Genomic DNA, 23,558 nt, shown 5'->3' with positions numbered 1-23,558 from the left:
TATTCATTTATTCTGACACATGACGCACGTCAGACACGGGTCTTATTCACGTACCAAGAATTAAGGAACAGTTGGAGCACATTTTACAGAACATGACATTGCGATTGAAAGCTCTGGAGGATGGAAAGGGCAGGGAATATGTCAGATTTAGTTTAATTTTCACATTTCTTTAAGAAGTGGCAGACATTTTCTTTGTTTTTTCTTTTCTTCAGTGAATATATGAATGATTAATAAATGTGCCTGAACAGTCCCTTTTCTCCCTGAGGCTTTTTCTCTAGCCTCAGGTCCTTAAGCCTGGGCTTGCCAGGAGGGGGGTCCTCACTGCTTAATATGACACAGATCAGCCGTAACAGACAGGTCGAACACGAGATAACTTACTACTCAGTGGACAGGCATATGTTACCACTGTCTTTGTCCTGTCACTTCTTCATAATTCAGATCATACAGTTTATGTTGGCATTTCAAAGTTTAGTGGTCCTCATCCATGGCATAACCTAACAGATGACTCATACCACACAAAAGTGTTTTCTCCGTCAAGCATATTACAGCTAGCGTTGAGTGTTGAGTTCGTCTGCACATCAGTGGCGCAAAAAGAAAACTCATTACGGGATCGTCTCTCTCTTGCTGTACTTTCTCATAACTTGAGCCCCGTTGTGGCGGGAATATGAGCCCTTTTGTGTGAGTGAGAGAAGATTTATGATAAGAATTAAAGGCAGCCAACGGGGGATTTGGACTGCAATTGATTTTGCACAATTCAATTTTAAGCTTGTTGATTTATAATACGCTGTCCACATATCAATCTTGGGCCTCTCCACATGAGGTGAGCTCAGTGGGCTAGCTGCTGGTGAGCTTGATCAATAAAATTGTATGTGTGTGTGTGTGTTTGTGTGTGTATGAGAAAGAGAGAGAGACAGAGAGAGAGAGAGTAGCTGGAAAAGATAGTACAAACGTGGAGCTTTCCAGGCTTTGCTTACAATACCTGTGGCATTTGCTTAGCATCAGGAAGCCAGTGCAACAAATCCACTGATGCCTCCATCCTTCCTTCCTTCACTTTCTTTTAGTGCAGATGCCTCCTCAGTCCGTCCCTTTGAAGCATTTCTGTAGATTCAGGAGTTTTCTTAAAGCCCCGCTTGATTTCAGCTGTATTTATTTGACCTTTCTTCAGAGTTGTTTTTGGCCAATTGTCCATCTCTCACCTCCTGCTTTTCCAGACGGACGCTATTTAAGTGCGTGATGAACAGATTGCCAAGAGTTAGATAGCTGGAAGCATTGTGTATCTGCGCTATCTGCTCTCACTGATGGAAGGAGACGAAGAAAGCTATTTGCTGGCAGAAAAAGGAGCCAAAGCTCAAAGGGTCGGGGGGACGGCTGGCTTTGTAAAGCAACCAGCACTGCCAATTGGGAGGAATTCCACTGTAGCCCTCTTCTCCCCCGCCTATCACCTGTCTGCTCTCCTCACGCGCACCTGGCCCCCCCTTTCTTGCCATCATTTTCTTCATGCTTCTGGTTCCTCTCACTCCACCATTGCATGTCCTCCTTTCCTCTCTCCTTTTGCCCTCCTCCACCACTTCCCCCCCTCAACATATTTTCCCTCTTTCTCCCTTTCTGCCCCCCTGCGACCTATTCTTCAGACCTTCCTCCCCTCTCAGTCAGAAAAGCCAAGGCAGGCAGGCAGGCAGGGAATGAGATTTGTTTTTCTCCGCACTCCACCCCATACCGTCTCTCTTCTCCTGCCCCCGGCTCTTTTACTTGTTGCGTGACAGGTCCGGCACTCTATTGAAATAAATCATCTCCCAGGACAGATGCACATGTGTGTGCGTGAGCTAGTGAGACGAGTCAGGGCTTCCTCATGGTGCTGATGGGCGTTTTGTCGTGAGCATGGCCCCCGGACTACCACCCTGCTCTTGAGTGTATGTGTGTGTATGTGTGTATTATTAATGCCTCTGGCTGTGACCTGCCCACACTGTTATCAGCATGATTTATGCTCTCCCCCTCCACACTGTGCTTTTCAGCTTCTTGTCCTCTTCGTGTTCATTTAGACGTTTTGCCTTATTCTCTACTCTTTCCCTCTGCTGTTTTCTGTTTTTGATGGTCAGTGTGTCTCGTGATGGGTAGGAGTACTGAAGGTGAATGTATTGTGTATGGGTGTGTGTAAAGGCAAGCTAGGATAGGATAAGCTAGCCAAGATAACCCTCCCCTCTGTCCTTGGTGTCAGTAAAGCAGTGTTAGAGTTTAAACCAGCTCCTCAGTCATGCAAGGGCTTGTCCTATTGGCCCATTTTTATCTGGCATTAAAAATTAAAAGCATACGATGATGCATGGACACCCTGTCCAGATGAGGCACGACGCTGTGGGATATCAGACCACATGTCCAAATATACCCTCCCACTGAACGAGGATAGCATTTTTCTTAAAATTTCATTAGATCCAGGTTTTTATTCTTTATGTGCACCGCCTCCTCTCTCTCCAGTGTAAATTGCTAAGCTGTGCTGAATACTAACTGGCTTTTTGTACTCGCTCAAGATCAGTGATGCACCACTGTTGAAGCCTGCAGGTGGTGCTTACCACTCAACGTACCACTCAACCACAGCCCATGATTGCCTGAGTAACTTGTTCCAGAATTCCCTCTTAACAAGGGCATTTTTTATATAAGAGTTCAGTGGCTGATGAAGAGTGCAGAACTGTTGCTAGGGATTTATTATGAAAATAAGCATTGATGGGTTTTTTTGGTGACGTGATACAATTTTTGGACTAACAAGCTGTGTTCTCACAGTTGGACTGACATTTGAATTCTCATTTTTTGTGTAAGGACGTGGATCATGATTATGCTTCAGCTATTGTGCCCAATTAAATTTTTTTCAGAAGAAGATAAACCCATTTTTGACATTTGTTGAAACCCTGTCTGAGCTTCAGGCCTGGCGTTAACAGTTGACTGACATTTGAGGGTCAGAGTTTCGAGGACGCTGCCCCTATTCCGCCAAATTAGCTCTGGTTTCTGAACCGGTTCTGTTCAAGATCTTGGAATAGTGGTGCTATCTAGCAAAACAACCCATGTTTCCATCAGTTTTGAGTGGAACCATTGTTATCAAGGAATTGCCATCAACAGGGCATCAGAATCAGAATCAGAATCAGAAAGGACTTTATTGCCAGGTACGATTTCACACATACGAGGAATTTGTTGTGGTGATGCTGGTGCATGCAGTCAAATGACTGTTAAACATTAAAATATGACAATATAAACTATTAAAAAGTAGAAAATATAACAATATAAATTATTACGAAGTAGAAAATATAACAATATAGTATATACACAGACGGGTGACAAGAGCAGTCCAGCTGACAGTTAGCGATTGCTAAAAACAATGTGCAATGGAATGTGCAGAATAAGAAGAAGTCCAGACTGAGCGTTAATGTGACGCATAGAGTTATGGTACTGTCAGTGTGACAGTAGAGTCAGAGGCGGAGGTGGAGTGTGAAGAGTGTCAGGGGGGGTTCCGAGCCTTGTTGATAAGACTGACAGCAGACGGGAAAAAACTGTTTTTATGGCGTGAGGTTTTGGTCCTGATGGACCGCAGCCTCCTGCCAGAGGGGAGTGTCTCAAAGAGTTTGTGACCGGGGTGGGAGGGATCAGCAACAATCTTCCCTGCACGCCTCAGGGTCCTGGAGATGTACAGGTCCTGGAGAGACGGGAGGTTGCAGCCAATCACCTTCTCTGCAGACCGAATGACACGCTGCAGCCTGCCCTTGTCCTTGGCGGTGGCAGCAGCGTACCAGATGGTGATGGAGGAGGTGAGGATGGACTCAATGATGGCTGTGTAGAAGTGCACCATCATTGTCTTTGGCAGGCTGAATTTCTGCAGCTGCCGCAGGAAGTACATCCTCTGCTGTGCTTTCTTGATGAGGGAGCTGATGTTCGGCTCCCACTTGAGGTCCTGGGAGATGATAGTTCCCAGGAAGCGGAAAGACTCCACGGTGTCCACAGTGGAGCCACAGAGGGTGATGGGGGCAGGTGAGGCTGGGTTCTTCCTGTAGTCCACAACCATCTCCACTGTCTTTAGAGCATTGAGCTCTAGGCTGTTCTGTTTGCACCAGGTCACCAGGTGGTCAACCTCCCACCTGTAGGCGGACTCGTCACCATCAGAGATGAGTCCGATGAGGGTGGTGTCGTCCGCAAACTTCAGGAGCTTGACGGACTGGTGACTGGAGGTGCAGCAGTTAGTGTACAGGGAGAAGAGCAGAGGGGAGAGAACACAGCCCTGGGGGGATCCGGTACTGATGGTCTGTGGGTCGGAGATGTGTTTACCCAGCTTCACGCACTGTTTCCTGTCAGACAGGAAGTCTGTAATCCACCTGCAGGTGGAGTCAGGCACGCTCAGCTGGGAGAGCTTCTTCTGTAGCAGAGTTGGGATGATGGTGTTGAAAGCAGAGCTGAAATCCACAAACAGGATCCTGGCGTAGGTTCCTGTGGAGTCCAGGTGCTGGAGGATGAAGTGGAGGGCCAGGTTGACAGCATCGTCTACAGACCTGTTGGCTCTGTAGGCAAACTGCAGGGGGTCCAGGAGAGGATCGGTGATGTCCTTGAGGTGTGAGAGCACAAGGCGCTCGAAGGACTTCATGACTACAGAGGTCAGGGCGACGGGTCTGAAATCATTTAGTCCTGTGGACCTTGGCTTCTTAGGAACAGGGATGATGGTTGAGGTCTTGAAGCAGGCTGGCATGTGACAGGTCTCCAGTGAGGTGTTAAAAATGTCTGTGAACACTGGAGACAGCTGATCAGCACAGTGCTTCAAGGAGGATGGGGAGACAGAATCTGGTCCAGCAGCTTTCCTGGGGTTCTGTCTCCTGAAGAGTCTGTTGACGTCCCTCTCATGGATGGAAAGAGTCGTCACTGGGGAGGGGGGGGGCATTAGGGTGGGCATTGGTGGAGGTGACTGGAGTAGGAGCTGTTGGGAGGTGTCGTGGGGGATGGTTTCAGGACTGTCCCTTTGTCTTTCAAAGCGGCAGTAGAACTCGTTCAGGTCGTTGGCTAGGCGTCGGTCGTTGAAGGAGTGGGGGGCTTTAGGCTTGTAGTTGGTGATCTGCCTGAGCCCTTTCCAGACAGACGCAGAGTCGTTAGCTGAGAACTGGTGTTGGAGCTTCTCAGAGTATAGTCGTTTAGCCTCTTTCACCGCCTTGCTAAACTTATACTTCGCCTCTTTAAATCTGTCTTTGTCCCCACTCCTGAAAGCCTCTTCCTTTGCCAACCTTAGCTGTCTGAGTTTGGCTGTGAACCAGGGTTTGTCATTGTTGTAACTCACCCTGGTGCGTGATGGAACACAGCAGTCTTCACAGAAGCTGATGTATGACGTCACAGCCTCTGTGTACTCATCCAGACTGTTGGTAGCAGTCCTGAACACATCCCAGTCAGTAGAGTCCAAACACGTCTGGAGATCCTCCACAGCTTCACTGGTCCACTTCTTTGAAGTCCTCACTACAGGTTTGCAGAGCTTTAGTTTCTGCCTGTAGGCAGGAATCAGGTGGAGCATGACATGGTCGGAGTGACCCAGTGCAGCACGGGGAACGGCGTGATAAGCATCCCTGACTGTGGTGTAACAGTGATCCAGAATATTCTCCTCTCTGGTCGGGCATTTAACATGCTGTCTATATTTAGGGAGTTCCTGAGTGAGTTTACCTTTGTTAAAGTCTCCAAGAACAATAACTAAAGAGTCCGGGTTGGTCCGCTCCACACACAGTATCTGGTCGGCGAGCATGCGCTGTGCGTCCTGCACGTTGGGCTGCGGTGGGATGTAAACACCGACCAGAATGAATGAAGCAAACTCACGGGGTGAATAAAACGGTTTACAGTTAATGATAAGAGATTCCAGGTCAGGAGAACAGTGCTGCTGGATCACTGTTACGTCGTTGCACCAACCACTGTTGATGTAAAAACAGATTCCTCCACCTTTAGTTTTGCCGGAAAGTTCCGTGTCTCTGTCCGCGCGGTACAGTTGGAAGCCTGCCAGCTGTAGCGCAGAGTCCGGTATTAGTCCACACAGCCACGTCTCCGTGAAGCACAAAACCGCAGATGAAGAAAAGTCCCTGTTTTTGCCCAACAGCAGTTGCAATTCTTCCACTTTGTTGGGCAGTGAGCGCACGTTAGAGAGAAATATTCCCGGTAACGCTGTGCGTAATCCGCGCTGGCGAAGACGTACGAGCGCACCGGCCCGCTTTCCTCTCCACCGGCGTTTCGCTGCGTGAGCAAAGGTGAGCGCACCTTTGACCAAAATGTCCAAAATTTCCACGGTTGGGAGGAGAAATTTGGGGAAAAAATCCACTGGAGTTGTTGCCCTGATGTTCATGAGCTCTTCTCTGGTGAAAGAGCTCCGGGTACCGTCACAAAAAATAAAGTTAAAGCACAAAACAAAACAAAACAACGCGCACCAGCACACCGAGGCAGCCGTTCGCGGCGCCATCTCATGTTAACGACAATGTATAATGCACAATGTATAATGTACTGCTGTGCCCACTTCTATTTACACTTCAGGTCATAGACTATATGCTGTTAGTTGATTCCTGCTGGGTACTGAATCAATTTAGTTTTTGACAATATACTCTGAAAAGTTCAAAAGTGCGCTAACTAGAAAGGAACTACACCAGGATATTGGCCAAGTCAACTTATTGGCTGATGCTAGCTTTTTGCAGAGGTGATGTACTGTCTGTGTAAATATGGCCAATGAGTGGCAAAAAATTGCATTACAGAAATGCCTAACTACTTTTGAAGAAACATTGTCATGTTACATATTTTTTGTCCATTACAGGGCAATGACGAGTTGATTTTGCAACTGTAAAATGTATTGCTTAGTCAAAACTAAAAAAAACAGTACATCAGAATTGTTCTTCATTTCATGCGTTTGTAAAAAAAAATGTCTACTATCACTTGATTTATGTTTTTTCTCCTCATATCTGTATCAAAAAGCAAGTGTGTGTTGGGCCATAGTGGCCTTGGAAAATGGAAGCTGCTGAGCTGATTCCCAGTAGATGTTTGAAAAGAAATAAAACCTAGATTTCTTTCATACAATTTGACAAGGCAGGACAAATATAAGATATATTTACTGATTTAGAAAAAATCAACCCTAACAGCTACAGTGCTATTTGGCACTAGACGGGAAAAGTCTTACAAAGCTGTGACTGAAGCAATGCATTTTTTTTTACTCTGCTTTATATCAAAAGATGGAGTAGGAGTTACTTTATAATAGGGTTCCAGAGTGGAGGTGTTGAACCAGCTAAGGGTGAGCTGAACCATGCAAGCATTAGCACCAAAAAGGCTGCACACACAGGCAAAAGAAAGGCACTCATTTCTAGGAAGAATCTAATTGATTCCAGTGCAGTGCAGCGGTATTTATGTTACCCCAGCAAATCCAGCTCATTTTTAAAATCCATCACAACAAAGGAAATTCACTACATCACTTAACTGAGCAAAATTTTTGCACGGTATAATGAACACTTGAAGACACATTATTTTGTCTACAATTTTCCCATTGGTATTAGTTAAATAGATTAATGTATTTGTACTATGATAAAACATATTGTGTAAAAGAGCAAAAAAAAGGAAAACCTCAGATCTGCAGTGGGATTGAATGAAAAAGCCCAAGGTGCTTGTAAAACAAAACAAAAACATCTAAACCAAACTAACCCCAAGACAGACTAATGAAAACAAATCAACTTGACGAGCAGAGACGCAATTGAATTGGATAACATAAATCAAAGGATGATAAAATACAATAACAAGACGTGCTTTAACAGCTACAGAATGCACGAACAACAGGCAGGATAAATAAATTAGCCCCGGTTCAGAAAATGAAATCACTCTTCAGAACCAGTTATTGAAAGGATGGTAAAGCCTCCTTTCCTCCTCCTCTGCCTCCATTCTGTCGCAGTGCTTTGATACTTCAGCGATACTGCTCTTTCTGTTGTCACAGGTGGTGCTGAAGATTATCAAGCACTACCAGGAAGAGGGCCAGGGCAGCGAGGTGGTTCAGGGTGTCCTGCTGGGCCTGGTTGTCGACGACCGGCTGGAGATCACCAACTGCTTCCCCTTCCCCCAGCACACCGAGGATGATGCAGACTTTGACGAAGGTAACTGAGTGCTGTGTTCTCTTACTGTTTATTCTATTGATCCTCTGCTGCAGCTGAAAAAATGTAAACACACACACCCAAATATAACAACATCACAACAGAGTCATGCCACTGACATGTGTCTTTAGTGTTGATGGCTGGAAAATGAGATAATATTGAAGATGATAATATTTGAATGCTTCAGTAACATGGAGGCTTTGATCTTTGCTTGCCCTCAGGTTCTGAAACACCACTAAAGATTGTATTTTTGTAATTATAATTCCACTGAATAGCATGATGAATTGCAAATTTGGACACATTTTTGATTAGCACTGAGTACTTGAGTCAACTCGCCAAGTGCCACTGAAAATATTAAGTTGGAACATTTTTGTGATATTTGTGAAATTGTTGGGGAAACTTTGTACTTGGTTGATATTATTTCATGTCCTTGACATGTAAGCTGAAAAGACAATTTCAGAAATTGAACTGATTCATAAAAAACAGTAATTAAAGTACTAACAGAAGCAACTGGTCCTTGAATCCTCCTGGAACCAGAGTTTGAAATACAGCAAACCTGTGGCTCAGAACAAAGATTACCTTGTACCCCCAAACTAAAGGTTTGACAGGAAGCATCATAATGCTAACGTGTGTGTTACTTCAGTAAGTGTGTTTTCAAGAGATAGGAAGGGGATCGACCATTCTTGGCACACAAAAGTGCCGTAAGCCTTAAAGAAATAACAGACTGTCAAGGCTAGAAGCCAATGTACAGTCATATCAACAACTCACTGAATGTCAGTGTGTCTTTTCTTGGAGGTGAGTGTTCAAGATGCTCCCAGGCACAGTGTTAAGGACACTACTGACTTTTAACTTGGCTAACTAGGTGCTTTGTGTCCTATGCTGTCAGTGCCAGGGTTGATGTGTGTTTAGGTTACAGGTGGTTGGTATAAACGTGCATGGGATTTAATTTATTCCTTATCTGCATACATATGCTTTTTTCTCTCACCACCCACCTGCCGCCAGCTTCCATATCAAAAAGGCATACCACATGCTCTGACCCAAGCCCTTCCCCCATCAAGCCTTGTCGTTACCTGCTCCTTGTTAGCACCATGAAATCCTGGCACAAGTCAAGACTGAGGGATGGGAAGTTGAGCAGATGCGGGAAATGGAGGAGAAGGAGAAAATCCTGCTCTAACAGGCCTCCACAGCTAACGAGCAAGTGTCAGAAATTCTGTGAGATAGAGAAGCGCCACTGGTGGCTAAAGGTCGTTAGTGTCAGGAACGGCTCACTCTGTCAGTGCCATGGCTTGTTGTGTTGTTGACTTTTGATGCGCTGGATTTTCTGTCACTCCCTTTAAGTTAACAAGGTCTTCAGTGAGTAGCGCCTTGCCATGAACTTTTGGGAACAGAATTCCTCTAAACGAGGCTTTTGATTCAGCTGCAAAATGTGACAGTCTTCAGGTTATCTGTCGCCACAGAACCAAATTCAAAGTGGAAATGTGTTGGGAGTCGCTCATGTGGTGTGTGCTGTATTCACTCAGTAAGTGATTTCAAGTTGAGAATAAGGTTACAGCGATATCTTGGTTTAAAGGTATACCATGGTTCGAAAATCATTATAGAGTACAAATATAAATGTATATCAAAGTTAATATCAAGTTTCGTGTCTGTGTGGACATTATATTTTGTGAAATTAAAATTAAGTGTGTATAAACCAAAGGAAGGAATTAGTTTTGTAACTAATAATAATTAAAATACATCATGCCGTTAAATTCTGATACCGTTGCCACCCTAGTCGAGAACAGTTCAACATAAAGTAGATGACTCTGTAGAAACTCTCATCTTTGCCTGCTGAGTGTGTTTGCAACAAGGATCTTATGCTAAACTCAAGATTTTATTTACTGTGGGAAGAGAATTACATGGAGATGTACAATTATCACACATAGACATGAACATTGAGTTTATGACTGTGCATTTGGTCATTTAGTCCTTGTACTTCAGCCTGAATTGTCCACCCACGCACACAGCTGACCAGCCAGACCATTTTCTCCCCCACTCCCTCTCTCACTCTGTCTTTCTCTCTCTCTCTTCCCCTCGTCTACCCTTTTGTAACTAACCGCTGGTGTTTCATCTGTGCTGATGTCAGGGCAGAAGACACAACAACTGGGTTTTGTTGAAGTGTAAATTGGACTTCAAATCAATCATGTCTCAATGGAGCATCTGTGAACTCACTCTTGGAGCAACAAGATCCAGCCGAACTTTGACATAAATGACATGATGCCATGAGAATGTAACTGTCCTGTGCTCAGAAGATGGATATGCATATTTAGATAAATGGGTTGCTGGTTTCAAACTTTTATTGGCTAAAAACCACATGCCTCCAAAATAACGTTTAATGCCACATCAGTATAACAAACAGTGGGTCCTGCAGACTGGCAGTGCTAGGGTCACTGTTATCTGCCTAACACCAGAATTGCTAGAGGGGTGTATGTTCTTGCAAGTTAAATAGCTTTCAATTATCGCCTTAGGAGGAGTTACAGTCATGCCAGTATTCTTGACGTTTTTGTTATAAGTGCTGTTACTTACTTCTGGAAGTAATGTTTCAATCAGCACTTCATTATCACAACCATGCTTCCTTTTATTCTGGAAGTGGATGGCCTGAAGTGGGTATATGATTGGGAAACTTGGCAGGAGGTTCATAGTTCCTACACACACACATGCACAGATACACACGTACACCCACTGATACACCACACACTCATGTACACTCTAAAGGCGCATGAGGATATTTAATCATACTTTTTGATGATTTTCTTACTGAATTTGGTTGGATCAGTGTTTTTGTATCAATGTGTAGCCTTATCTCTGACTATTGTATTGACTTTCTGATATACATCAGTTAATCGTTACACTGCGAGATAAAGCCTGAGATTTAGGTCTAGAAAGACTCAGCAGAGCAGCACGCACCCTCTTCAATCAGACACCCAAGACACGTTTAGCTTCCAAGGCCTGTATGTGTGGAAACGCGTATTTCTCTCTGCTGTGTGTTATTGTGTTCGCCTGAACTAGTGTGGATAGTGTGTGTGTGCGCGCGCGCACGGGCGTGTGTTTGTATACCTGTATCATCTTACACTGACTCATTGCCTGCTAGAGGCCCCTCAGATCAGAAATACTCTTCCAATCTTTCTCTAAAGGAGAGATGGACAGGATTGGCAGCAGCGTGAGTGTTGGTGTGGGTTTTTGTGTGTGTATGTGTGTTTTAGCAGTGTGTCTGCTATGCTGCTTTTCCATCAACAGGTGCCAGTGTGGAGCTGCACTTGCAGGACAGTCCGTGGCAGCGATTGTGACCAATATGAGTGAGAAAAAGATAGAGAAAGAGTAATTGAGCGCACGCAGCAGAATCAGCCTCAGATAAAACCTTGGCTGAACCCCAGCCCTGCTATTTCCTATGTCCTTGCATACTACGTCCTTGTATCACTGACAAAATGTATAGAGAGAGGCATGCAGGACTGCAGGCATTTTGTGCGCTCGAGGCACGCAAGTAGCATGTTAATAATGTGCTTTTGTTGGGACATAAGTGATAATACGAAGACGAGGCATCCTGGTACAGAGAGATTATTAGAGAAAACTGAATATAAGAAATTTACATCCGACCTTGCAAGGTAGTAAATGTGGCCGTCCCCTGACACACAAACAAAAATCCCACCCTCAACTTCTACCGATTCAGGAGAGGTTTTGTGTTATCACGTGAAAAGTAGACATATTAGTAACATTGCAACTTGTTTTATGATGCCTAAAGCTACATTAAGCAAACTTTTTATATTAATATTGAGTGGGGCGTTGCTAGTACTGCCGATCCATTGAGAATCAACACCTAACTCGGCAGCTTTCACCTCATGGTTTAATGTGCCAGCCCCTATTGTTGACTCCCTTTGGCTCTGACCGACCTCTGAAGCCCTGTCAACTCATAGTGAACGTATATTGAAAATGTCACTGCACTTTTTCTTTTGAAAGTATGTGGGTGTTTCTTTTTCTGTTTTCATCCGTGCATGTTCTGCCTTGCACCTGTCTATTCTTATACAGGTTTACAAAGATTTGTTCTCAATTTTTTAAACCCTCACCAACCTGCTATCACAAAAAACAAAACCTTTGGGCAGCTGCTCCCATCTTGCAATCTCATGCAAACTGATTGCACACCGCACAAAATTCACTGCCCGGTTAGAAATAACTTTAGTGAAGTAAGCTGCTGGATGAGAAGATTTTTTTAATGGCAGTGGACTAAGACTAAAATATTTAAGGTAAATGGTACAAGTCAAGACATAAATGATGATACCAGATTAACTGTTTAAACTACTTCCTCTCTCAAGGTATAGCTGTTATATCAGATTATTTTGGTTAGAGCTGAATATAAACAGGTGAACACTAAATACAACTCAGCAAATTGTTAAAGTCAGTTGGTTAAACAACTGATGAGGTGTGGCTCAGTTCACAGCCTTATAAAGCAGGATTGGGTTGCCTGTTCGCCTCGTAAGGAGGGATTATATCAAACTAACCGTTGCTCACTGCCACTATTTGTAAGTGTGTTTGATATTCAGCCCATGTCACTGGTATCCAGCAGCAGGAGGAGGTATCCTGAAGGTAGAACAAAATTAGCCTGCTCTTTCTCTCCCTTCACCCTCCACCACTTCCCTACCTTCCTCCTTTCCCCCTTTTTTCCCCTCTATTTTTCCTCCAACTCACTGCAGGTAAGAGAGCTGCCCCCGCCCTTCTCATTGACCAGTACCCTTCTTCCTTCTCAGCAATCACTGACTCTGCTTCCCTTCCTTTGGTACTTTCCTTCACGCCTTTTTTAATCTTTCTCTTCCTTCGTTCTGCACCACATTGTCCGCATCCACCCCTGAATCCCCCGTCCATCCCTGCGACAGCCATACGAGGGTTAATAAAGCTACATACTGTTGGAGAGAGAAACGATATAAGCCCCCAAACATGTCTGTTGGAGTAATTGTCTTATTTTATGAAAACTGTGTCTTTTTGGTAAGAAAATAGTGGATCGATGCCGATGCCAATAACAACATTATTATTAGTCGAGGTTATGTGCTTTTGCTTTGAGGGAAGCTAGAGTGAGGGTAACCACACTGCCTAATTAATTAATTGTTTGCTCTGGAAATTCAAGCAACAGTTAGACTTTTAAGGCAGTGTTCATGTAGTTTGTTAATGATTGCAGGCTAAATAAATATAGTCTCCATTTAATTTGTAATAAGATATTGACTGAAAATAAAACATGTACACGTTAAATAGAGATAGATCTCTTTTTCACATCACTTCCTTCTGGCTGTCATGCTACCCCATGCCAAGCTGCTCGCTCTCTGCCCAACACAGGTGGCAGGGGTGGCAGGGGCTGCGGGGCCCCCGTCTGGGCTCTCATCATGCTCCACATTGGCCCAGAACATGGAGCAGTTGTCACACTGGTGAAACAAACAAGTTTTAAGGGTGCTTGTTTTGTATGTGTCTTCTTTTCAGCAATTAGATTTTTTGCGGGCAGGCAACCTCGACAGCACATGGTCTTTTCTTGGCCAAGGAGCGTTTCATTTGGATGTTTGACATGACAACATATAACAAGGTTGTAGCTATTCCAGGGCTAACAAGACACTTAATTAAAGGGAACATGGAAAGTTGCTCTTGATGTATAAACAACCTGTAGTCATTAACAAGGTTGACTTTACTGATTGGCACCTTCTCTTCAGTTTGTTGTTTGTTGTTTATGTCACTCCTGCTGCCACTTTTTGGATAACTCAGCAAGCCAATTAGCCGCTCAACTTCAGATTGAAGTGAATATGATTGGGCGGCGAGATAGAGAAAATGCCTCAATGCAAAGGAAATTTTTAATGCTGAGACTAGAAGACTACAGAAATCCTTCCAGAATTCCTAGAGGCTCTTTTTTCCATGGACATTCTTAAAAAGGATAAGCATACACAATATAATAATATGAATCATTTTAAAGGCAGATATAATTACAATTAATCTCCCAATATATCCCTTGCATAACAAATAGGACGCTGTCAGAAATGAACAGTCTATGACTTTATTAAAAACTGTTTAATTGTTGATCTGAACATCTAAGGCAAAGTAATAAATACCTAAATAAATATTTAAATCTGGAACTTCAAACTAACTCTAAAAATCTTGGTGAAAGAGGTTTTTTTTAACTCTTTGAGCTACTATGAAGTCAGTAAGTCATGTTGAAAAGCTTGTCGTGTAGGGAACCTAAAGGCATAACACTTGGTGGAGCCTGTGCAACCATCAGCTACTATCAGAGCCAATCCTCTAATTACAATTTAATCAATTAAGCGGCAAAACCAATAATTCAGTCTACCTCTACTTTAGGATCCTGGTTTTGTTGCAACAACCGACTCTGTTTCAGCCTCTGTCACGTTGCCATTGGCTTCTAGGATTTGTTGGTCCTTTTTAAATATTGGAGTCTCTCTGAGAACAATTGACCTTTCTCAAAGCCGACATTCTGACTTGTCAGACACAGGTGTAACTAATAACATTAATCATGGCTGCATTTCATTTGGTGTTTCGGGTCCAAGACCCCTCAAGTGTGAGTACTGGCTCACTGGTATGGTGAACTGGAACCCGAAATGGAACACAGCGATCGTTAATGTTATTAGTTACACCTGTGCTTTTCATGCTGTGACAAGTCAAAATGTGCTGTGTGAGAATGGTCTGCACCTTATATGCCTCTGGCTGCAACATAACTCCAAAGCATAATAAATCCACTGCAGTGTTTAGTGGTTGTAAGGTTTTTTTTTTCACCACCAAATAGCTTCTCTCTTTTGCCAGCCTTATATTTTGTTTGTAGCCAGGGTTCAATTTTTGTTTCATCAGTCTACAGCACTTCGCTCCAAAAGCCTCTTCTTGATCCAAGTGTTTTGTTGCATACTGAAGGTAAGGGTGCTACAATCGAGGTCATGTAAGTGCAAGCAACATTATATGTTCATTATTTAAATGTACATATCATGCAATAACAATATTTATTACAATATTTAATTTCATATATAATTGAAATTGTTATATGCTATGCCAGTTTTTAAATGCTCTCTTTTTTCCCATTATGAGTAAGACTGAATGCCAGCAAAATACGTCTCTTTCTGAGTACTCTTCTGGAAGTAATATTTCTGATCATGTCAGATGCCACTGTGAATGTAGTACAGAGGCTCAAGCCAATTACACACAGGTTCAGATGTATCAAGCTGAAATGTGTGACAGAAGTAGGTGTTAGGGAGGAGATGCAGCCCCCACGATTGCCAGATAAAATAACACCTCTAGTGAGTACCCATTCCTAATTTTAATTCTCACACTAGTACATGTTTTGGCTGAACTTTTCAATAGTACTTGGTATAAGCTGCATGAAGTTATTTAATTATATGTTCAGCCACCAAGTGCAATAAAAAGAGACATTTGAATTACTTTTATATTTCCCCTCATCACCCTCGTCTACTCTTCAAAACAATAATAGCCCCGACCTTTTATGTGAGGAAACACTAATGCAATTTTCTGGGTAGAAAGGTCTCTTAATAACTGTACAATAAATACGAAAGTAACATCTTTTATTTGAATCTTTTCTAAGACACAAGTTTGTGATGGAGCATTTAACTGACACAGGCTATTGCCTTAGCTAACATTTGCTAGCAAAGCTACATTACTGATATCTGGTTTACTATCAATGTCCTACTCTTCTCTGAGCCTTCCTGTTTTCCAAACGTTTTAAAATAACACTGCAAAATGTTGTCCTCGTGAGAAATATTAAACTATGATCACGTAGCCAGCATAGAAATAGACCATTATAACATTCCTTTTAGGTGGCTAACCTAAATAGCTAGCTTTGTTCGAGAAGGCAGAGTCTTTGTGGAGGGAACTGATACTTAGCATTGTGAATATCTGTGGCTGGCAGGACAGCTATAGTAGCTGCTCTTTTCCATCCATCATTGTTCATCCAATGGTCCTTGACATCCCAACTGAATATTCTTTCCTCTTGAGATTTTAGATGATTGCAGTCTCCTTGCCTTCCCTTTAACCTCCCTACTCTTCATTTTCTAATGGCCCCTTTGGTCTGCAGCAGGTGTCTTCATTATTTATAGGCCATGCTTCTTACCTTGATACCAGGCTGAACTTTACTTGGCCAATAGTTAACTTGTTCCAGTAGAGTTTTGCGGCATGGATTATTAAAAGGTGCTCATCAATATATGTTAAGAACCAAAATATTCAGCTTGCTTTGAATAATTTGCCGTTTATGATTAAAAATATGTATTTCTTTAATTAGTTTTTCTTAAGTAATGCACCATCATAAGGCTTGATGAATGCACACCTGGAGATGGAAGATTGTTTTTTTTATGAACCCCTAAATGTCTTCCTTGAGAAATGTAGTGATCATAAAAAACTAAGTAAGCTGCCACATGCTACAGATTTTTAGACCCTTAAATTGCACAGAAACGTGCAGGTTGAGCATTTAAATTTCTTGCATTTTGCTGTTTCTTTACCAAGTAGTTTGCGAGAATCTTTTGCTGAAAGATGGTTATGAAAGTTGTTGGCCGGTGTCCACTGGAGGGGATGTTTGTAAAAACAAATAAAAAATTCTTAATCCTCTTAAACCAAAGAAAAGCATTGGATATAAAAACACAAACATAACTAATTAAGACCATTTACATCAGCTTTTTCCTGCAGTAGGGTCTGCAAGGTTAGTCCTTAGTTTTTGGGACTTTAATTGTCGTCTGTGGCAGACATTTTCACGCTGGGTTAATTGAAGTCAGGGGGATTAAAAATGCCTCTGCCATGATCTCTCCGTTCTTAGCTGTAAATACTCTCTTCTGTGTGTGTGTGTGTGTGTGTGTGTGTGTGTGTGTGTGTGTGTGTGTGTGTGTGTGTGTGTGTGTGTGTGCGTGTGCGTGTGTGTGTGTGCCCGCGTATGTGTGTGCGTGCGTGTGTGTGTCCGCGTGCGTGCCCGCGTATGTGTGTGTGTGTGCGTGCGTGCGTGCCCGTGTGTGTTTAGTAAAAAGTTAGCCCTCTCCTATTCTGATAAGGTCTTCCTTGGGGTTAGCCCTTCAATAGATCACTCTACCTGCCCCAAATGGGAAATTGATTTCCTCCGTTTTTCCTTGCTCTCCCTCAGTGAGGCTAATTAGAAATCACTTGGCAGCCCACCTTTAACGGAAATATATACACACCAAAGATATCACGTACACGGTTATGTGTTAGGATTTAGGGGGGCACCTCTTGCCTTTTCCCAAGCTCTAGAAAGTTCCCACTGATTGTTTCTTGTCCCCTGTCCACAGTCTCCCACCTTTCCTCTCTTCCCATCTCTCTCTCTCGCTCTCTCTCTCTCGCTCTCTCTCTCATTGTAGTGTAGATCTGAGACTGGCTGTTAGCAGCGAGCCGGGGCTGTATCTGCTTTTGAATGCTCACCCAGCGTTATAAATCAAGAGTGTGGGTCCCCCGGGTGCCGTCACCATCGCCATCAGTTCCACTGTTTTATTCATCCGCTCCTTTGTCTCATCACGATTCTGCCCCACATTAAATTTTGTGTGTGTCTGTGTGTTGAGAGAAGGGTGGGTGGGGATGGGGGGGGGTCAGAATGCATTACCGCAGACTGCTGCTAATCCAGGTGGGCTGTAGGGAGTAGGGGGAGGGTGAAAGGTAAGAAGGGGAGAAGAGAAGGATGTGACGAGGATGAGAGATATGAAGAAAATGGCTGAGGATGGCAAGGGGGAGAGAGGGAAGGGGGTTTGAGATGTGGGAATAGGGAGATAGAAAGGAGAGCTACAGCTTAAAAAACTAGAGGAGTAACAAAAGTAAAGATGGCAACGATGAGGTAATGGGAGAGAGCAAGATAAAGAAATGGCCAGTACAGTAGGGGCTTAATTGTTCCTTTAACCTCTATGGAGGAAACAGATTGTGTCCTTTTTAACTTCTTTTTTTATCAAAGAACCGGATATTTCCTAACCCAGTTGCTAGGAATGCACCAATATGATAATTTTGGCCAATACTCGTGTTTAAAATAGCAACTTGGTTGATAACCTTTATTGTTAGCAATATCTTTAAATTTAAGTTGTTTGTGTTATTTTGTTTTTTCACCCTTTTGTGTATTATTCTCCTTTTTTGTCAAGTAAACAATGAAATCCTCTTTATTAAAGAATAACTATACTGTTTTGAAACCATTCAGTCATTTATTAGACTATCTATGAATGAGTTCACAGTTATCATACACATAAAATTACCTTTAATATAACCTTCTTTACAATACAAAAATAACCCCTTCGAAAGCCTTTTTATCCTGCTATATAACTCAATGAGGAGAGTTTTTTTAATTACTTAGCCCAACAAAAACATTCGATTTGTGTAGCATAACAAATTAACAAATTTGGCCTTTTTCCTTAGAATCCCCTAAAACATGAATGCAGAGTGGACTCGGCCCTGTCCCTTCGTGCCCTCTTGCCCATGGGTAATCCTCTCTCTCTCCATTTCGCTCATCTCCATCTTGTTTTCAGCTCTGGCAGCAGGCCTATCCCACATGAGCGTTCCATATATCTTGGATACAGTGAGGTTGTGATACAGAAAATGGGCTCTGACTCCATTAGAGCAAAGCGTTTGTTTAAAACCTCTAACAACGCAGTCTTTGTTGTTTCAACACCGCAGTCTGTGTTGGTCTCGGCTTACAAGACATCTTGTGGCTCTTACCACGAAGATCACGTCAGGTCACTGGAATATCTTGCAAACTGCAGTCGCTGATCTTTCACTGGGACAGTCACCTATAATACTCCCAAACAGCTGACATGTTTACTTTTTGCGCATGTACCCAGCACTAAGTAAATTCAACGCAGCAGATTAACATCAGCCCCTGGCATCACTGAATGCCTAGTTGCTGATAAGCTAGTGTCAGTCAACCACCCCCATATCGGCCAGTAAATTGGTGCATCCCTACCAGTTGCTCTTCTAATGATTTAACCATTTCTGAACTGTTCTGAAACTGCTCCAACTTACTGTCAGCTAAGACTTTTCAAAAAATATGAACAGGACTTTAACTTCTGGAAGCCTGAATGCCTGAAATATCTCCTCCCACTGCTCTATTGGGCTTCGTTAATCAGGGGTATTTTACACAGGTGAGGCCCCATGGGATATGGATGAGACGATCGATGCGGTTGGCGCCACAATGAATTGCCCCTGTATAGATACTGACACCTGTATAAAACAGGCTAAGGGATCTATACCTGGCAAAAAGTATATATAATGCCAATTTCTAAAAACACAAAAAAGACAAGCAGGAGTAACAATTTTGCAAATACAATTTTAAAAAATCATTTAAATTAAACACAATCAAAATAAAAACAGAATTAAAAAAGCAACCCCAACACAAAAGAGGCTGACATGATGTTTTTTAAGTTGTGGTTAAAGTATCTTTTGCAGTCGTTCATGCATGTCCCATGTGCACCAATTTCTATTCTGTATTGTAGTGTTTGTATATGTGTGTATATATATATTTTTTTTGTCTTGTCAGGGCCTTTTATATGATCACACAGTTTAAAGGGAAGTATGTTACACTTTCTACTATATCTGTACCCTCTGTACCTCCTACCTCTTGCTGTCATTTTTCTGCTCTTAAACGAACATTGACGAGGAGATCAAATGGAACTCTTTCCCTTTCCTCCCATTCAAAAGGATGAACCAGGATATGTGCACATGTGAGCAAACAAACGGGCACACACCATTTCCCCTTCCACATCATCTCCCCATCCCCACTACGAAAACAAAGCCCTGTGACAAGCGGCGCTGTCAAATGTGCATATGGTGAACTCGTCAGTGTGTTATGCACACAAAGCAGCTGCCTCACTGTGCTCTTACTCTCTCCTGTGCATCGCTCGGAGTGTTTGTGTGCCTGTTTGTGGCCTAGTGTGTCTGTTCGTGTGTGTGTGTGTGTGTGTGTGTGTGTGTGTGTGTGTGTGCGTGCACGTGTCAGGTAGGCATACTCTCCGCAGGGCTTGCTTAACTAAGATTAATTGCACCTAATCCACTGTGCCAGGTGGAACATGGACCTAGGTGGGCGCGCTCACACAAACACACAGACAAACTCACAAATAGGCACACACATCCCATTATGGCGGTGCTGCTGAAAATTAGCCTCGTAGCTCTCCTGACACCCTGGACCAGACCACAACTCGATACCACCATTTACTTCCCGTGGAGCACGTGGAGACAGGACATCAGTAAAGACAAAGACATAATCACATTGCAAAATCACAAAATGCAGCATGTCTGCACAGACACAACCACTATGAGGTACAGTCGAGTTTTACTAAAGATTATATAACATTTCTGACGATATGAAAGGCACTTTAATTATGCTCAAAGTAGTTTTTGTATTTGACTATGCGTACATTTTGAAAAGCACTGTTTATCAGCATCTGCCAGTGGACCATAATGATGAGTAGGAATAATAATATATGAATTTGACGACAGGAGAGACTTGCTGTTCTCTGCAGGTGGGAAAGAGTATGAGCAAATATCAGTATCAGCAACTGGCCAAAATCAGTTGGGAAACATTGGCAAAAGTCTAATATCGTGCCTCCCTAATTCGTTCATCCTACAGGTACCTACAATATAGGCAAGGCCATGATTCTTCATTTTCTCCTCATCACGTGTTGAACCTCAGAGATCAATAGTCATGTCATAGGTTAGCTTTCCCTCATGTCATCTCTGCCTCACACACACAAACTCACTGCTCCACTTAGTGTGCTCACTTAGGAAATTGCATTCACAGATGAAAGACCAGGCGGTCGCCTTCCTCTCCTTCAACCTATTACACCCTCTCGTTTCTTCTTCTGCAACGGCCCCCTTCACTTCTCCTCTCTCCACCTGTCTTTTTCTGTCTCTCATGTATGTCATTATGAGGTAGTCCTCATTAATCTTGTGGCTGTGCTGTCATGCAGATACTGTATCTACACCACCACTTCCCAGCTTTTTTTTTCTTGTGTATATACTCAGTGCTGTCAGTACCATCTCCCTGAGTGGCAGAAGTTGGATGTTCCAGCCATTTACCATTACCTTTAGCGGTTCTAACCATTCATGCATTACTTTCGGCTCACAATTTCTACAATCTTTTTCCATTTCTTTCTGCTATTTTAACCATTTGCCCAGTGCTTTTGGCCAACTCTTTCAGTTGTTTATCTATTCAATGCAGTTATCTAATCTCTGCTATCTAATTAAACTTACAAGCTGGCCATTTTGAAATGCTCATATTTTTTTGGTTCGCTGTTTCAATCTTCCTTTACCTTCTTTACACTCAACATAACTCATACTGTTAAAATATTGCAGCTGAATTACAGGTTTGGACTTAAATGGATACATTTTTGAATTGTCTGTTGTTGATTTTATTTTCCTACTTTTTTAGGGCAAGGGGTTAGTATGAAAGTTTGTGTGCAAGGTTATTTTTCATCTTGGCTTCTCTCTTTTTTTTAATCAGCTGCATGGATTGGTGCCTGGAAGGCACAATTCTGCTCTTAACCAGCTTAAGGACAGCTCCTACATCAGCCCGTACAAACACCTGCATGTGTATGTGTTCATGCATTCATCTGTTGGTTTATATTGGGTTGGGTAACCATGCTGTGCTGATTTGCATTTCCATTACTAGTTTAACTGTGTTAGGAAAACCCAAGCTGTACCTGGGGCCAAGAAATCATTGAATTGTGAAGAATTCATAGCAAATGAAAGGTGCTGATCACCAGTGAGTCTTCGATAGTACTGTTTAACTATAATTTACGACCCACCCTTTAACCACTATGCAAGACAAGTGTGTCATTAGTTAAAGGCACACCCTTAAGTGGGTACCCCTGCTGTAACACAAATTAAAATATCTGCTCGGCCAACCTGCCGAGTCAAGCAGGGCCAGCGCATATGTATAGAAAAGCCCCGTATGGCTGGCTAGAAGTAAAAGTGTTTTTTTTAATTAAGAGATAGAGACAGTGAAAGAGAGATTGAGAACAAATAAAGTAAATCAATAAGAGGTTTATACAGGTGGCACTTCAAGGGCAATGGATGTTAGCTCAAGGCCTAATTGGCGTATTATATTGTTCCAGTGGGACAAAAGTCGCACGGCCTAACGAATGACACTTAATGTTTGGCAACTTGTTGAAGGTTTTGTCTTAAGTGGCTGGTAGTGGAGAAAACATGGTTTTCAGACTATTTTGTCAGTGCCTTTATCATGTTAAATCTGTTCCACAGGGGACAGAGGGGCGGTGTGGGGTGGGGTGGGAATGGATATGGGCAATATTATGCATTTTAAGAATGTCAAATTCTGTCTGAGCTGTAGATTTTTTTTCAACATCTCACCTCAAGGGTGCAGGGTACAGACATTGCTGTGCATTTGTGGATGTCAGATCTAATGTGTCCTTGAGAATAACTTAACTAAGCGTCCTTTTTCAAATCATTGTGGATTTTTTTCACTTTCTAGCTTGATTATATTTCAGTCCACAAGGACAGTGTTTTCCCCCCCAAATAAATTACATTTCCCCTCAAAAATGAATTATACTGACCCAAAAATGCACAGAGCATTGAATGAAACACTGGTTCTTCAGGAGTAGTGGACTCAACAGTTCACCATTGATTTGTAATGTGATGAACGGACACAGAGGAGGAAAAAAGTGCATTAATATCATCAGGTATTCGCTGCTCCTGGGAACTCAGAGGAGTATGAAGGTTAAAGGAGGATGGGTAAACAGGAAAGCAGGAGTGGAACAACAGTCGACTCAGCAGAAAGTCTCAAGGCCTTCAGATATCGAGTTTCACTTTGTTCTCTAGCAGATGTAGTGCTTTTTTTGTTGTTGTTGTATATGGGGTCAAGTCAAGCCAGGTGTATTTATAGAATGCTTAGAAAGAGGCTTTTAAAGAACACTGAGGATACAAAATAAAAGTGTAAACACAGACATGGTTAGAACCAATCTGTTTTTACTTTACAAGACAGCTTGGAGTAATTTAGGTAAATGAATGTGAGAAGAGAGGGCAGAATGGGTTGTCAGCTGTGTTGAATGAGTGGGACAAGCGTGTGGACTAAATTAGGGTTGGTGTGTTGACTCCTGAGGGTAAGATTAAAAAAAAAAAGAGGAGATCCTGTGAAACTGCGCCTTACTCCGCTCAGCAAGACGCTGATATGATACAACACAGACAAGCACAGATGTTTACCATAGCTGTTTGCCCTTTTTTGGAATTGTCTGGAGAGGTTTGTCAGATTCGTGTGACGTGTTCAACCTGTGTTTTTCCCTGTTTGATGATGTTTGGTCAGTTTGCCAATTTTACGGAGACAATTCACCAGACAGTACGCAGTGCATCCATAGCAATGTCCTTAAATTGTAATGCGCCTAAACATTTGTTTTGTTTTTGTCTTGGCTCTGAAATATTTATAAAATGCCAAGATGAGCGGGCTTG

General features: G+C 42.7%; 1 protein-coding gene across 1 annotated transcript in view; it reads left to right on the top strand.

The window, feature by feature from the left end:
* LOC311259605 (eukaryotic translation initiation factor 3 subunit H) overlaps nucleotides 1–23,558 on the top strand; it is a 57,998-nt gene that overhangs the window by 2,160 nt on the left and 32,280 nt on the right. The window contains exon 2 of the mRNA XM_084356839.1: nucleotides 7,958–8,114. Coding sequence (XP_084212965.1) covers nucleotides 7,958–8,114 — 157 coding nt within the window. The remainder of the gene's footprint in view (nucleotides 1–7,957; nucleotides 8,115–23,558) is intronic.

This window comes from Pagrus pagrus (assembly GCF_965226575.1).
Source record: "Pagrus pagrus genome assembly, chromosome: 7".
Taxonomy (NCBI): domain Eukaryota; kingdom Metazoa; phylum Chordata; class Actinopteri; order Spariformes; family Sparidae; genus Pagrus; species Pagrus pagrus.
Note: the sequence above shows the minus strand (reverse complement) of the source record. Positions and strands in the feature narration are given on the sequence as shown.